This window comes from Synchiropus splendidus, chromosome 4 (assembly GCF_027744825.2).
Source record: "Synchiropus splendidus isolate RoL2022-P1 chromosome 4, RoL_Sspl_1.0, whole genome shotgun sequence".
Taxonomy (NCBI): domain Eukaryota; kingdom Metazoa; phylum Chordata; class Actinopteri; order Syngnathiformes; family Callionymidae; genus Synchiropus; species Synchiropus splendidus.
The window spans coordinates 4565072-4581866 of NC_071337.1; the positions used below are offsets into that span (position 1 = coordinate 4565072).

The following is a 16795-nucleotide window of genomic DNA, read 5'->3' on the forward strand; positions in this document are numbered from 1 at the left end:
GAATGTTTGTGTGTGTGTGCGTGTGTGTGTACAGAGTTGTTCTGCGGCTCATAAATGCAGCCAATTAAAACAGTGGCTGCTGATCTGTTCCACAGGGTCGAGATGTCGAGGGTCAGAAACAGCCTGGAGGGAGATGGGTGGTGGGAGGTCGGCCATGTTTGTTTACATCCCGTATAGTGTTCGAGTGACGTTGCACTGGTGAGTTCCGCTTTTATCGTCCCTCTATTTTAGATTTCCATCGTGGCAATTTGGACACTCAGGAATGGATTCAGAATAGTTCACATCCGAATCGTGACCCTTGGCAACTGTATTTGTTTCGTTTGTTTGGTGTCGAATTGGCAGGAAAGTTGCAATGGCAAAAGTGCAGTGCCTTGCAGAACTCACGCCTCATATGTCTGCTGTCTTTTTTAGACTGGTCCACAGAGCAAACTAACCGTTTGTGCTGGGCAGACACTGCAGGTCAAAGACGGTTTGGTGCTCACTCAGAGTTCCTGCGCAGATAAATGATGGGGACAATGGACGTTGTAATTATATTATATTAAATATTTTATTTATTGCTAACATGCCTTGACTGTGTGTGTGTTGTCTTGGTGATAAAGTATTTGGAAGTTACTTAGAAACGCCTGAAACCACGGGTGTCGAACGAGCCCTCAAAGGTCCACAGCAGCCCTTTGGTGGTTCAGTTTGACGCCCTTGATCGAAACAAATTGGTAACACTAGGGGTGCACCAGTAATCTTTTTTTTTCCTTTTGGTCGAAACAGATTTTTACTGATTTTTTCCCCTGAGCAACTAAAGTAAACACACCACTTTCTTTATTGTGATTGAATTGAAAACATTACAACTTTAAACACTAATTGAATTGGTTCCATGGTGTAATGCTCAGCACTCTGGCCTCTCAATCCAGCGATCCGAGATCAAGTCTCGGTGGAACTTCCCCATTTGATAGTTGCCCTCCCCCTAAAACACAGGCCAACCACAAACCCAGTTTCATGCCTTTTGTTGATGTCTCTGGAAGGCTTCACAGATACATCCAGTGACATGATCAACAGAGCAACCAGTCAAAAACACCTTCTATATATGCAGCAAAGGTTTATTGTCCGACCGTTGGTATGTCTGGTGTTGCTGCAATCACTGAAACAGTTTATCCCCAGACCTTTACTGCAAGACACTGTCCATGCACAGTGCAATTTAACTCCAAATGTTTACTGTCAGGTAGTTATGGCACATAAACAGCTTCTTTCTCTTTGGGCTTCTCCCTTCAGGAGATAGAGCGGATCGTCTTCCTCCATCTCACCCCGTCCTCTGCTTCCTCTTCTCTCAAACCGAACCAGCTTCCTCTCTCTATATAAAGAATACATGAAATAAACCAAGGTGTGGAGTACCTCGACAGAACACTGTTTCACTTCATTTGCAAACTGTGCTTTCCATTCATCGTGCTTGGGATCGTGCATTTAATTTGCGGTCATGTTGCCCAGCCCGACTCAGAGTTCCTGAGCAGATAAATGATGGTTGTTCACATCTGAGACAGAGCTGCAAGAGACAGAGAGGTCGAAGCATAGAGAAGTGAACAGCACACGATTCAAACACAGCAGTGAAGGTGAGGTTCCACTGAGACTTGAACTCAGATCACTGGATTCAGAGTCCAGACCATTACACCATGGAACCACTGGAGACTGACGTCCTTCAGTGAACAGCAGATTCTCAGGTTGATTTCTCCACTTCCTGAAGCAAGAGGAAAGTTCATCTGACCATCATGTTAAAAGCAACACTTGGATTTGAACCCTGATGATGAAAAAGGCAAGCGTCCAAGTGTTTCTCTGTTTCTTTCACTTCTCCATGCCTGGTCATGTCTCTCTCACATGTAAACAAAGGGGGAACATCCAAAGACCCTGAGAGCAGGGGATGGTTTCCATCCACTGACCTCTGGGTTATGAGGCCAGCACGCTTGCATGAACAATAAACAGCATTTCTGTCATCTGTTTTCATCTGCGATGTGAATCACTCGAGAATGTCAGTCATGAAAACTTCCTGCAACATTTTTTCACTGCACGTAACCAGTTGCAGTTGGGTGATTCAGAACAATGCTTGTCATTTTCAGTCATCAGGTCAGATCAAAAAAACAGGCGAGGCTCAGGCGAGTGGATTCAGTTTTCCTGAAGTCATGCGTCCGTCTAGAGCATGTGTCACACAAGTCATTCACCGTGTCCCACTCTCATCCAGCTCCAAATGAAAACCATTGGCCTTCTGCAGCGCACCAAAAACTGGATCGACTGAATTGTCAATTTTGTGAAGAGGTGATGAATGTCAGGTGCAGGGTGGGGCTGCAAAGCCGCTCTCTGGAGGTCATTCAAGGGCAAACATGATCGGCTTTTAGTTCATGCATTTTATGTGATACACATTTAGAGTTTCATGTTTCTAGATGCTTAAGGTGCTTAAGGTGATAACTGTGAGGGTGGAGATGCTAATGGTGCTTCTCTCTGCTCCTTTTCCTTCAAATCAAGTGGAGATGAAAGGCTTGTTGTTGCATCTTTGAAGTTGGATTCAAATAAAAGTATGAAGCAATGAGTTTGTTCCATTCTGGCTCCAAGCATTGTTGACCACCATGATTTTCATGCGTTGTTTTTTCTAGGAACCTTGTGTTGCCAGGTTTGTTTACGTCTGAGACAGATGCAGTGAGAGAGCCACGACATGGAGAAATGACAGCGCTGCAAAGAAACACTTTGACGTCGACATGAGCCAGTTCTCTGTTATGAGCCAAGTGGAAGCAGAGTGGAGCAGCAGAAGCACGCTGAGGCCATGAGGTCATGAGGTGTAGAAGTCAACCCCATGGTTCCATGGTGTAATGGCCAGGACTCTGAATCCGGTGATCCAAGTTCAAGTCTCCGTGGAACCTGACTGATGCTGTGTCCTCACTGAAGAGCATTCACGTGGCAGGGTTAATGATGGTTCAGTGCCATGGCTTCAATGAAAGCTGCCACACCTTCAGAAAATTTAATCTCTTCTTAAAGATGTGGTCAAACAGATTCAAACAATGTGGAAACACCTAAACCGCAGTTGTCAAACCGGTCCTCAAACAGCTGCAGCGGGTGCAGGCTTTGGTTCCAACCAGTCAAGAGGACACCTTCTCACCAATCCGGTGTCTTTAGAATAAATCATTGTTCCAGTCAGGCTCAACTTTTCACACCTCACTGTTCCCCACAGCAGCCTCATTTCGCGATGATTCCCGTGTCAGTTGGAAATACTTTATCTCCCAACACACTGAGACTTCTCTCTTTCTCCATGTGGTGCTGTGCCTTAGCTGGTTGAAGCGCCTGTGTAGTAAACAGGAGGTCCTGGGTTCAAATCCCAGCAGTGCCTGATATGTCCACTGTCATTTTCAGACTGGTTCACAGAGCAAACTAACATTTGTGCCAAGTTGACACTGCAGTTCAAAGATGGTTCGGTCCTCACTCAGAGGTCCTGAGCAGATAAATGATGGGGACAATGTAGTTTTATTATGAGGCAGCAACATCCTTTGCATTGCATTGTTCACCACCATATTCATGCGTTTTACGAAGAACATCCAAGGACCACTCTGGAGTCTAAGCCTGTGGTTCCATGGTGTAATGGTCAGCACTCTGGACTCTGAATCCAGTGATCCGAGTTCAAGTCTCGGTGGAACCTCTGTTATCGTGTCCTGAGAGTTGCCTTTGGTCACACTGACATGTTGCTGAAGCTCTTCCTGCGACTCACTCCAAATACTGTTCCAGACAGGCACAACCTTTCACAGGAGCCACCTTCCTCTATTTTTTATTCCAATTTCACGTGTGTATGTTGTCTTGGTGATAAAGTATTTGGAAGTTACTTAGAAACACCTGCTGCACAGCAGTAAGCTTGACTTCGGAGCGCTTGTTTCAAAGCCTTTGTCGCAGAAGCAGGAGAACATACTAGTAGCAGAGAGGTATCTTGTGGAAGACATGCTACCTGTCGCAGCTGTGGAGTCGTCACTGCAGTTCATGTTTCCTGTTTCTATCGTTGTGTTGCTGTTGAGATGATCGTCAGCATCGGTTTGGCACTTGTGTTTGTTCCTGCTGCGACTAAGTGTTCTCTAAAAAGAGTAGAGGGTTTTCACGGCACGTCATCACCGCGTCATCCAACCCGGAAGCCGCCATGTTGGAGATACTCTTTGTAAACAGCCCTGTATAAAAGGCTCCCTACCAGAGACCCCTCGACGAACCCCCGGTCATCTCCAGGGAAGCGACTGGCACTGTCCCGATAACCCTTCACCTTCCTACTCAAGTCAGGAGCCCTACTACTCCGAGATGAGAGCCATCCAAGAGGAGAATGCTCGACTTATGCACCAACAACAAGTTTTTCAGTCCGGCATGAGAGCACTGGACGAGGCGCGGTGCGAGATTAAAGAGCTCCTCCAGGTGGCCTGTTCCTTGAAAGCAGACATTGGTCAAGCTGTTAGTCGAGCTCCATCACGCATATGTCGGGAGCCAAGACCTGTCGTCGTTGGTTGCCCAACCTATAGTGCTACAGATGAAGACGAGGAAGAGAACTGGCCTGATCCTCCACCCTGGCCCTCAGCGGAGACTGACCTTTATGACAGTATTCACAACCTTCAGATTGATCAACGACAACATGCTGGTCCAATCTACTATGCGGACAACGCTGCTGCCTACCCTCCTCCCCCTCCACCGCTGGTGAAACCAGGCCAACCAGATCACTCCCCTGCTTCGGGACCCTTTCCCCGAAGACAACCAACTTTCTCACAGCCACGGCTTATTCCCTCCTACCCAGGCCGCACACGCCCCACGTCTACATCAGCCTATCAGCTTCCAGAAGTCTATGCAACGTCACCCAACCCGGGTCGTCATGTGCCTGAGCAGGTATATAGAGGCCCACAGCCGACCATCCCAAAGTTCCTGCACCCTGACCCAAGTGAGTTTGCGAGGCTTCGCATAGCTTTGGAAAACCTCCTGCCAGTCGATGCTACTGAACTCTTTAAGTACCAAGTACTGGTTGATCATTTAAAGTTCGATGAAGCCAAACTCATTGCGGATGCTTATTTAAACTCACCAACCCCCTACACTCACACAATGATGGCCCTACATGACAAGTTTGGCCAACCTCATCACCTGGCTCTACGAAAAATAGCTAGCGTATTAGAGGCCCCTGAAGTTAGGCGGGGAGATGCCGCAGCATTCCAAAGGTTTTCACTTCAAATCCAGTCATTGGTAGGCCTGTTGCAGACCCTGGGACCTGAAGGTGAAATTGAACTGAGCTGTGGCTCACATGTAGCTCGATTGCTGAGCAAACTACCTCCAGAACAGCGAGCTGACTTTCGTAGACACCAGGGCAAGCAACCAAGAGCTGGACATACATTGTATGAGCTATGCGAGTGGCTCCGTTATGAGTCATGGTGTCAAGGATTCGATAATCAGCTCGGGGGAAGAGGAAGCCGAGATCGATGCTAAGCTAAGAGTGAGAGCCCCAAGAAACAAACAACTACAATCCTGCATGGAAGAACCAAACTAAGACAAAAGCCTACTGTGCTTACTGTGAGAGCAAGGAGCATTATTTCAGTCAATGCAGTGACGTCGCCAAGCTTTCCAAAGATCAACTGAAAGAATGGATCCAGGCTAATAATCGGTGCTGGCGATGTGCTCGGCAACACCAAGCAGCACAGTGCACATTGAAGAAAGCCTGCAACATTTGCCAGAAGAAACACCTATTGGCCCTTCACGAAATAAATACAAGAGCAACAAGTGGGAGCATGAATACTGCAGTTCGAGAAGAAGCCTGCCTAACTAGTTCCACCTCAGATGCCCTCTACCTTGACCGTCATGGAACTGGGAACAGAGTCCTATTGAAAGTTGTGCCAGTGCTCGTACAGTATGGGAAGCGAACTCTGGAGACCTTTGCCATTCTAGATGATGGGTCAGAGAGAACTATGCTTCTCCCTGCTGCAGCTAAGTTCCTTGGTATGAAGGGCCTTCCTGAAGATCTCCCACTGCGGACAGTACGTCAGGACATCCAGGTGCTCCATGGCCATAAGGTGTCTTTCAGCGTCTCCCCAGCTACCAACCCTGAGAACAGATACAACATTGCAGGAGCGTTCACAGCTAGCCGTCTCAGCCTGGCTCAGCACAGCTATCCTGTTGATCGCCTGCAGAGGAGGTTTCGACACCTCAGAGGGCTTCCCATTCCAGCTTTGAAGGGAGCCCAGCCCTCCCTTCTCATTGGATCAGCCTCATCTCATCACCCCTGCGGATCCTGTCCGGCTTGGACCGCCTGTGGGTCCAGCAGCTATCCACACAAGACTCGGGTGGACCCTCCAGGGTCCTGTGAGAAGCACGGGGCGGCTCACTGACGAAACCCAGTGTCTCTTCATATCCTCACCATTGACTGGCGATGAATTGTTCAAGCACGTCAAAAGGCTTTGGGAGATAGATACAATCCCCTACCGAAACGAGAAAGAGGCTACTCGTTCAAAGCAAGATAAGCTGGCTCTTGCGGTGCTTGAGACCAAGACTGCCCGGACCAAGGTGGATGGAATTTCGAGGTATGCCACCCCATTGTTGCGCCATCCCAACATGCCACAGCTCCGTGCCCCAACTGATTCAGTCATGCCGCTGTTGCGTAGCACCGAGAGACGTCTCCGTAAGAACCCTATTCAAGCTAAAGCCTATAAGGTGGAGATGCAAAGGCTCATCGACTCTGGCACTGTACAAGAAGTGGCTCCTGAAACCATTCCACCAAAAGAATGTTGGTATATTCCTCACCACCTTGTCAGCCACAATGGGAAAAATCGCCTTGTGTTTAACTGTTCACACCAATACTTGGGACAGACCCTTAACCAATACCTTCTTCCTGGACCTATTCTTGGCGCTTCCCTGCTCGGAGTCCTGCTAAGGTTCCGTGAATATCCTGTGGCGGTTAGTGGAGACATCAAAGGAATGTTCCACCAGGTTCGACTCCTACCTGAAGATCGACCACTGTTGCGGTTCCTGTGGCGTGACCTAAATGGGGATGAAGCTCCCAAGGTATATGAGTGGCAAGTCCTTCCATTTGGCACCACATGTAGCCCATGCTGTGCCACTTACGCCCTGCAGAGTCACGTTGCAGCCAACAGCCAGCCAGGTGATAAGCTGAGATTTTCAGTTGAAAAGTGTTTCTATGTGGACAACTGCCTGCAGAGTGTGCGCACTCCTGATGAAGCAAAACTTTTAGTTGATCAGCTCAGAGAACTTCTGGCCCCCGCCGGTTTTGATCTGCGACAATGGGCCTGCAACAATCCAGATGCCCTGAGTCACCTACCTCATGAAGCCAGGTCAGAGAGCCTTGACCTGTGGCTTGTGCAGGACAAGTCAAACCCCCTCGAGTCAACACTTGGCCTCAGTTGGAACTGGAGCACGGACACCCTGAGTTATAAACACGGGCCAGTGACCTATGAGATACCTACCTTGAGGAACATCTATCGAGTTCTTGCCTCTCAATATGACCCTTTAGGCCTCCTATTGCCCTTCTCTACTCGGGCCAAGCTCATCATTCGGCAGCTATGGGACAAGCAGCGGAGCTGGGATGATCCCAATCTACCTTCCGAGCTCCTACAGGCCTGGTCAAACTGGGAGGCCGAACTGCAGTCCCTACCTCACCTATCCTTCCCACGACCATATATGCCTAAGGACATCCAGCTAGAGGGTGCTACTCACGAGATCCACATTTTTGCAGATGCCTCTGAGCAGGTCTACGGAGCAGTTGCCTACCTCAGGACACAAAGCCCTTCTGTAGGGACCTGCTTGTCATTCATCATGGCTCGATCAAGAGTGGCCCCCAAGCGTATCCAATCCATTCCACGCCTAGAACTCTGTGCAGCCCTGGTGGGTGCCAAATTAGCCTATCTCATTGAGAAAGAACTCACCCTGAATCTGGACCGCATTGTATTGTGGTCAGACTCCACAACTGTTTTGACCTGGTTACAATCTCAGTCCTGCCGGTACAAGGTCTTTGTAGGGGTGAGAGTAGCAGAGATACAGGAGTTAACTGAGAAGTGCACTTGGCGCTATGTTGAGTCCGAGAATAACCCAGCCGATGACCTGACTAGGGGGAAGACCCTAGCATCTCTGGTAGAGCCAAATAGATGGGTTTGTGGACCTACCTTCCTCCTCCAAACCCCTGAACATAGGCCTGAGCAACCTTCCCTGGCATCAGCTGAAGAGGAAACCGAGCTCCGAAAGGTCACTCACTGTGGACTAACAGCTACTTCACCCCCTCTTACAGGTGACAGGGTGCACAACACATGGCAGAAGCTCATAGATGCCACTGTACAAGACATGTACCAGTCAGAGACATGTAGTCCTTCCCTGATCGCAGAGCATTACCACCAAGCGGAGAATCAGGTCCTTAGACTAGCCCAACAACAGTCCTTTCCTGAAGACTACAAGCTCCTAGCAGCAGGCAAGCCCGTCTCAGCGGGGAGTCGCTTGCTCACCCTCTCCCCCGAAATGGACATGTCATTGAACCTTATCAGGGTCGGCGGTCGGTTCAGACGTTTGGCCGGTCAAGAACACCCATCATTGCACCCTGTAGTCCTGGATGCCTCTCACCCTACGACACACCTACTTGTCCAGAAGTACGATAAAGACCTACACCACCCTGGCTCAGAACGGGTCTTTGCGGAGCTGCGAAGATCATACTGGATCCTTCGAGGGCGGGAACTGATTCGAAGATACCAACGTACGTGTCCTGACTGTCAACGCTGGCGAGCGCGGCCTTCTGTTCCTAGGATGGCAGATCTCCCTGTTGCCCGCCTCAGACTGCACAAGCCAGCATTCTACTCCACAGGCGTGGATTGTTTTGGGCCTATGGTGGTGAAAGTTGGAAGACGACATGAGAAACGCTGGGGGCTCATATTTAAATGTATGACGACCAGAGCTGTGCACCTGGATCTCCTCAATAGCCTGGATGCTGATGCTTACCTGATGGCCTTGCGGAGATTCATTGCAAGAAGAGGGACCCCTGCAGAGGTGTGGTCAGACAGAGGGACCAACTTTAAAGCTGGAGAAAGAGAACTCCAGGAGCCCTATAGCAGCATGGTCCAAAGCTTGCAAATCCAACTGGCACAGCAACAGATCAAGTTCTCTTTCAATCCTCCAGTGGCCCCACACTTCGGAGGAGTGTGGGAAAGGGAAATTCGGTCGGTCAAAGCTGCCCTCTATGCCTGCCTAGGCTCCCAACCAGTCCAAGAAGAGGTCCTACTTACCGTTCTGCTGGAAGTCGAAGCCATCCTCAACTCAAAGCCATTAGGCTATGTGTCTGCGGATATTGCAGATCTCGACCCCATCACTCCAAATAGCCTACTCATGGGGCGGCTTGATGGATCCCTCCCCCAAGTAGTCTACCCAGAAACAAAGATTCTGAGCCGTAAACGATGGAGGCACTCCCAGGTTCTTGCGGATCAGTTTTGGTCCAGGTTCATCAGGGAATATCTACCCAGTCTGCAGGTGCGCCAGAAATGGAATTCCTCCCCTCCTGAACTCCTGAACGAAGCAGTCGTCATGGTGGTGGAGCCTCAATTGCCACGCACCCAATGGTCTGTAGGACGCGTGGTGAAAGTTCATCGCAGTACTGACGGGTGCATCCGGTCAGCTGATGTGAACATCAAGGGACATGTCTACACTCGACCAGTCGCCCGGCTCGTGGTGCTACCTGCTATTCCATCTGGGGAGGAAGATCCTCCACCGTGTTCAGGGTCAATGGTCAGGAACAGTTAAGATTTATTGTAGCAAATGTGCCTTACACATTTGGGGGCGCCTGTATAAAAGGCTCCCAACATTAGTCTGTCACTTTAAGAGCCTTTTGCTCATTTGCATTTTACGTCACGTTCCTTTTTCCCATCGTTCCTTTTCCCCATGTGTGGAACTAGTGTTCGGTCGTGGTCGCGTCGGGTCCTGGTTCAGCAGCACTCAAGCGTTTGAGTGACTGAGCAGAAAAACTAATATTGATGCTGTACTGAGTGCTGCAAATAAACACCTCTGAATCAGGACCATCCTCCTCCTCTCTTCGACCTCCTCCGGTATTCTAATCGATACCCCATCTTGAACGGCTGTAGCACCTAATTGAACCCGTGCAACCACTCCTGTTTAAGCCCATTGGCTGTGAATGGAGTGCGATGGAAAAACGCAAAATAAAACAGAAATTCTCATCCAAACGAGTTGGGAGTGACAGGACACACAGAGAGGGACTTAATGAACAGGAACATGCGCCAACAGTTGGAAGACTTGAGCTTTATTGGTGGTGCAGACCCGTACCAGTTGGCTCCATTGTCGTGGGTCAACGACGACCCGGTCAGTCTGCCGTCGGTGACGTATCCTGGTATCATCAATGACCTGTTTGTCATCCCCCGCCGAGGACCTGAAACGTCACCTGAGTTTGGAGGCCTATAACCAGATGGTGTGTGGATGGGTCAGGAAACTGTTATAACAAGTCATCGACGACATTTACGCCTTATATGAGAATGTGACGTATCTAAATATTTTGACGTCTCATTTTGAGTTTGTGTGCTATTTTGGTTTGTGCTCAAGTATTTTTTGTATGTGTGTGTGTGAGATAGCTTTTTAAGGGAGCGTTATGAAACACAGCAATATCATGCAAATTAATATTCATTTAGGCGTTTGTACTTTTTTGCGAAATATTCGGATGTTATCCACAGTTTTTCCACGAAGGTCCTGGTTCAGCCCACTATAGTTTGTGATGTAAATGATTACAATAAATGGGCCCATCAAAGGTTTCAACAGTGTCATTCGTTCACCTGCACTCTCACTGCCATTGCACCTTTAGGTCGCAAAGTGCCGACTTTGTAATGGGATTGCAATTGAAGTGGATTAGGGCGTATAGATCATAGATAGCCTTTATAACCTGACTATCCAGTTTATCAGGCCACACAAATAACAGCAATGGGTCCGATTCTGTCCCAACGCCACTGGTTCCAGACTCAGCCTGATGAGCCTGACTGTTCTAAGATGATTATGTTTGAGCTCCACTATAATATACAATTTTTAGAAAGTCACTTTTGCTAGTAACAAGTTACTTTGAAAGTATTGAGACCTGGACTTGGAGGTCCAGGTCCAGTTTCATCTGAAGTGGGAGCTCAGAATGAAGTCATGACAGGGAAGCCATGTTGGATTGCACACTCGTGTAGTAGTGAGGATTCTCTGACCTGGAAATCACAAAAATACTCCAGTGAAGTCCTGTGGACTCTGGTTGATATCTAGCAATTCCACACTGTTTATTGAAATGTAGCAGGCCATGCTAATAACCATTATGCTAGTGATGCGGTTTTGTGCCAGAAAGGGAAGTTTTATTGTCAGAATTTGACATGAAACAGGTTTGTACTGAAACCGTTGTTATGTTAAATCCCACATCCAGAAGAATAACAGGTCAAGCAGAAGTATATCAATGTCAACGAGCACAGGAGATGCTAAACCTCCTTTCTGAGGAGCCGTTAGCATGAAGACAGGTGGATGGATGATGGACGTGTCTTCCACGTCGGCACAGACATAACCGCGGCGGCCGTCAATCTTTGACCTCATCCACAAACACTGGTGAGATTTTGTCTAATCTGCTCCAGCAGCGTCTGAAGTTTCTCCCCCGCGGTTCTCGCTCCCGAATTCTGCACGATCAGCGGCAGCTGCTCCAGCTGTGTTGTTGTGGCAGTGGACAGCCAGGTGTTGATCTCCCCTTCCAGCTTTGAGCTTGACAGATGAAACGTGGCTTTTAGCGTTTTGCCGCTAATTTTATAGAGGATGTTGGCCAGCTCATCACGAGAAAGAGCGTGGTAGGCGAAGAACGCTGGCAGGATTTCTGCAAAATACTCCTCTGCTTCTGCGGAACCACACCGGAGCAGACCATCAGAGATGCAGCGATTCATGTCAGTGACAATCATAACCATGTCCACCACTGTGATACATGCTGTTGTTCTCCTCATCGAGATCAGCTGGGCGCATCACGGACATCACGTGACGCCCACTCCTTGGTCAGTAACACGTCAGAACATGAGAAATTCTTCATCTTTACATATACACGTCACACCTGAGTATCAATGGCAGGCAGGCTTTTAGCTGGGAGTGTGAGTCAGGGTGTCACAGTGTTGTTTTTGGGGCCAGGACATTTTGAAATTTGAACCCGCTGAAACTCTACTCTATTTCCTGCATTTTGAGAGGTACATTTTGTGGAATTAAGGCAACATCTGGTGTCTATCACTTCGTTAATCTTATTGTTCATTTCTCTTTTTTGTGAGTCTGGATAAAAATATCACCAGTAGAACATGAGTTGCTATAGGCGTGAGTGCTAATCCCAGGATGGTAGGGGAAGGTGCCGTATTTCTTGCTTCTGATTGGCTGGAGTCTCTCTCCTCCCAAACTTTAACTTTCTCCTATATTTCTAATTTGAGTTATTTTGCTGAATAACTGCCAACTTATCTTCAAACATTTGCCTCTGCTCAGCTACCTACCTCAGTTGTCCAGCTCCAGGTGAAGGCTCAGCCTTTTACCTCAGATGTTTTCTCAACGTGAGAGGGCGAGGAAGCCACAACCTTCCTCTACTATCCTGGGATTTGCCAATTCACTCTGCGTAGGCATGAGAATCTGCAAATTAATGCCAAAACACCCTTTTCATGTGAACCAGTATGTTCACGCTGCAGTTAGGGCACTTTTTCAAGGGCTTTTCAAGAGAAACGGCACTTACAGTCCAGTTCATAGCATCACAGATCATTGCACTGTATCAAGTAATTTTTGTCTGATTCCACTTGTTAGTTACTTGTTCTCTAATATTTTCCTGTTTTTACAATAGAATTTTGTTGAATCCAGTTTCCCATCATCGCAGCTCGGCTCAAGAGCCACTATCATGTCAGTCATTTATATAATAATCATGATGATCCAGGATCTAGTTTCAAGAAAAGTCACCACTGCAAACAAACGTACCACATGTGATGTGATGGTCCATGGGTCAAATGAGAGCGACAAAATGGCGACGCCCATTTCTTAAAGCGAATTAACGTCGGGATTATATAACTTGATATGACGCCACTCTTCGCTTTTGTTTTAAATGGGTTATACTCGGTTCTGGTTCATTTACCTTCAACTCGGTCGCTGTCACACTTCACACAGATGCTGTTGTGCCAGGTGGTCCCAGGTAGGAGGCTCTTGAACCCCACTAATGACTCGCAAAGCTGGTGTGTCAAACATTCTTGCTGTGCGGAGTTATGGTTCGAGAATGTTCCGTTTGGACACGGTTGGCACACAGTGTCAGCGACCAGCGTCCCTGGAGAGGAGAGTTGTTACTGTCGCCAGGCGTGACACTCAGTTTCCTGCTGGTGGAAGAAGGTACCTTGGTGGAGGACGCCCTCCCCGGGGGGGCAAGTGCTGTGCGGCAAGCAGGTGTCCATGTTCTCCAACTGGTAGTGTCCGGTTTGACACTGGCACTGACGGTTGCTGTCGGCCCGGCACTCGGCCGTCTGGTATTGGGTCCGGGCGCAGGTTTTACAGGGCAGACACGACATCTGGATGTTCCAAAAATCGAGGAAGGAGCCTGCGGGACACGGAGAGCACCTGGTCGCCTGCGCCGCTGTGCACCTGGAGACCAGGAATGTTCCTGGAGGACAAAAGTCACATTCCACTAGCGTGTTGGTGTTTGGGTCCAAAAAACTGTACGTCCTGGTCGGTGCGGACGGTTCAGCCTGAACTGCACTGAGGCAGATGACCAGGAGCAGCAGGACCGAGGGCGACATCTGTGTGAGGCGGAAGGTGACGCTTGAATACGGAGGGAGTGGCGGGGTTTAAATCTAGGATCAATAAAGAAGCGACATTTTGTTATTCAAACTGGAGAAGAAGAAGAATAGCACTGATAGAAAATACAGTCATCGTCACAGTGAATAATACATTCATTTCCTAAACACAATACTGTCACAGATCATGGCATTATATAAACTCATTTTTGTCTGATGCCCTTTATTAGATTGAGCGACTATTTCTTAGTCCTTTTTTTCTTTATTGATTCTAAATGTACAAATTTAGAATCAATGAAGAAGCTGCCGAACAGCTGGAACCACTCCGACATCCGACACCACTGGAACCCGCCACCAAACTCCAAATCAGACGGAGGCAGGCTCCGCGTTCAGGTACTCACCGCGAGCGTTTGCTGGAGGACGATGACGGTCCCGCTGCTTGTCTTCCTCCTTTTTTATGTTGGACGTCACACCCTACTCCACTATTTGGCCAGGTGAACGAAACATTGTGGCCACATTGCCAGATAAAGAATCAAAGAACGTACACACCCAATAAACATGGCGATAGACAATGAGTTTTGACCTTGTTGGCTTCATGCCACAAGAACCAGTTCGTGGTCAACAAAACCAGCCGCAAATCGTTGCTTCTGCTCTTTCAACTTGAACTATGTTGTGAATAATTCTCACTTCCTCAAGTACAGTTGAAGTACAAAATACTAGCCTCAATACTTCTCGACCCACCACAGCATTTAGCACTCCACGTCTCCCTCAAAATATTGATGAGGTCAGAGCGAAGTAACTGGATGGATGAAACACAATTAATGAATTAGTGAAGAAGTTCCATCATGTCTGATGTTAAATGTGTTGTCCATTGTTATGTTACCATGATATTCACCCAACATTAATGATCAATATTCTTGAAATGTAATGCCTCTAAAATGAAAAATATTCAACTAAAATAGTTTAAGCATATAATGACTTGTTTTCTTTTTATCAGGAACAAGGCTGAATCTAAGCAACATTTTTCCTCTGTCCGTAACAACAGTCTTGGTAGATAATGTGGAAACTTGCCTGATAGTGCATGACTTTTTTTTTTTTTTTACTGCAGTTAAGTTGCGATCCTTTATTGTTTTGGAACAACATGAGGGGAAATGATTTTCAAAAGATAGGCTTTATTTGCTACTTATATTTAAAGTAAATGTCCTTGCTAAATAAAAACTGATGATAAAATAAGTCCATCTTTTTTTATGATGTCTCTGGAAGGCTTCACAGATACATCCAGTGACATGATCAACAGAGCAACCAGTCAAAAACACCTTCTATATATGCAGCAAAGGTTTATTGTCCGACCCAAATGAGACAATAACTTGAGGGAACGTATCCCACAAACTTTCTGACTGCTGTCATGCTCACTGCTGAATGGTAGCTGAGGCGGAGCTGCTCAGCATCCTTCCTGAAGGCTGTCCTGGGGTGCAGTGCTCCGGGGACATTGGTTGGATGTTGGTTTGTCTGGTGTTGCTGCAATCACTGAAACAGTTTATCCCCAGACCTTTACTGCAAGACGCTGGCCATGCACAGTGCAATTTAACTCCAAATGTTTACTGTCAGGTAGTTATGGCACATAAACAGCTTCTTTCTCTTTGGGCTTCTCCCTTCAGGAGATACAGCGGATCATCTTCCTCCATCTCACCCCGTCCTCTGCTTCCTCTTCTCTCAAACCAAACCAGCTTCCTCTCTCTATATAAAGAATACATGAAATAAACCAAGGTGTGGAGTACCTCGACAGAACACTGTTTCACTTCATTTGCAAACTGTGCTTTCCATTCATTGTGCTTGGGATCGTGCATTTAAGTTGCGGTCATGTCGCCCAGCCCGACTCAGAGTTCCTGAGCAGATAAATGATGGTTGTTCACATCTGAGACAGAGCTGCAAGAGACAGAGAGGTCGAAGCATAGAGAGGTGAACAGCACACGATTCAAACACGGCAGTGAAGGTGAGGTTCCACTGAGACTTGAACTCAGATCACTGGATTCAGAGTCCAGACCATTACACCATGGAACCACTGGAGACTGTCGTCCTTCAGTGAACATCAGATTCTCAGGTTGATTTCTCCACTTCCTGAAGCAAGAGGAAAGCTCATCTGACCATCATGTTAAAAGCAACACTTGGATTTGAACCCTGATGATGAAAAAGGCAAGCGTCCAAGTGTTTCTCTGTTTCTTTCAGTTCTCCATGCCTGGTCATGTCTCTCTCACATGTAAACAAAGGGGGAACATCCAAAGACCCTGAGAGCAGGGGATGGTTTCCATCCACTGACCTCTGGGTTATGAGGCCAGCACGCTTGCATGAACAATAAACAGCATTTCTGTCATCTGTTTTCATCTGCGATGTGAATCACTCGAGAATGTCAGTCATGAAAACTTCCTGCAACATTTTTTCACTGCACGTAACCAGTTGCAGTTGGGTGATTCAGAACAATGCTTGTCATTTTCAGTCATCAGGTCAGATAAAAAAACAGGTGTGGCTCAGGCGAGTGGATTCAGTTTTGATCCTGAAGTCATGCGTCCGTCTAGAGCATGTGTCACATAAGTCATTCACCGTGTCCCACTCTCATCCAGCTCCAAATGAAAACCATTGGCCTTCTGCAGCGCACCAAAAACTGGATCGACTGAATTTTGTGAAGAGGTGATGAATGTCAGGTGCAGGGTGGGGCTGCAAAGCCACTCTCTGGAGGTCATTCAAGGGCAAACATGATCGGCTTTTAGTTCATGCATTTTATGTGATACACACTTAGAGTTTCATGTTTCTAGATGCTTAAGGTGCTTAAGGTGGTAACTGTGAGGGTGGAGATGCTAATGGTGCTTCTCTCTGCTCCTTTTCCTTCAAATCAAGTGGAGATGAAAGGCTTGTTGTTGCATCTTTGAAGTTGGATTCAAATAAACGTATGAAGCAATGAGTTCGGCTCCAAGCATTGTTGACCACCATGATTTTCATGCGTTGTTTTTTCTAGGAACCTTGTGTTG

The 16795-nt window shown here is 47.5% G+C and overlaps 1 protein-coding gene and 1 non-coding gene across 2 annotated transcripts; one reads left to right on the plus strand and one right to left on the minus strand.

Annotated features, from left to right (window-relative positions):
* The first annotated feature begins 3592 nt into the window (after positions 1–3592).
* On the plus strand, positions 3593–3664 carry trnaq-cug (transfer RNA glutamine (anticodon CUG)). Its single transcript has one exon. It is a non-coding gene; the product is annotated as a tRNA-Gln (tRNA).
* A 7662-nt stretch (positions 3665–11326) lies between these two features.
* Positions 11327–14288, minus strand: LOC128757559 (tumor necrosis factor receptor superfamily member 6B-like). Its single transcript, XM_053862948.1, has 4 exons — positions 14174–14288; positions 13376–13829; positions 13124–13309; positions 11327–11872 (listed from the first exon to the last, which is right to left on the minus strand). Exons 2-4 carry the CDS (start codon positions 13773–13775, stop codon positions 11577–11579), a joined length of 882 nt encoding a protein of 293 aa, XP_053718923.1. The 5' UTR covers positions 13776–13829; positions 14174–14288; the 3' UTR covers positions 11327–11576.
* Positions 14289–16795: the final 2507 nt, after the last annotated feature.

Excerpts from the sequence above, each read along its gene's own strand:
- LOC128757559 (XM_053862948.1), bottom strand. The coding sequence starts at position 13,775 with ATGTCGCCCTCGGTCCTGCTGCTCCTGGTCATCTGCCTCAGTGCAGTT. Across the intron at positions 13,310-13,375 it reads GGAGGGCGTCCTCCACCAAG|GGACGCTGGTCGCTGACACT; the intron begins GTACCTTCTTCC and ends TCTCCTCTCCAG. Across the intron at positions 11,873-13,123 it reads TGACAGCGACCGAGTTGAAG|AAGCAGAGGAGTATTTTGCA; the intron begins GTAAATGAACCA and ends GTGGTTCCGCAG.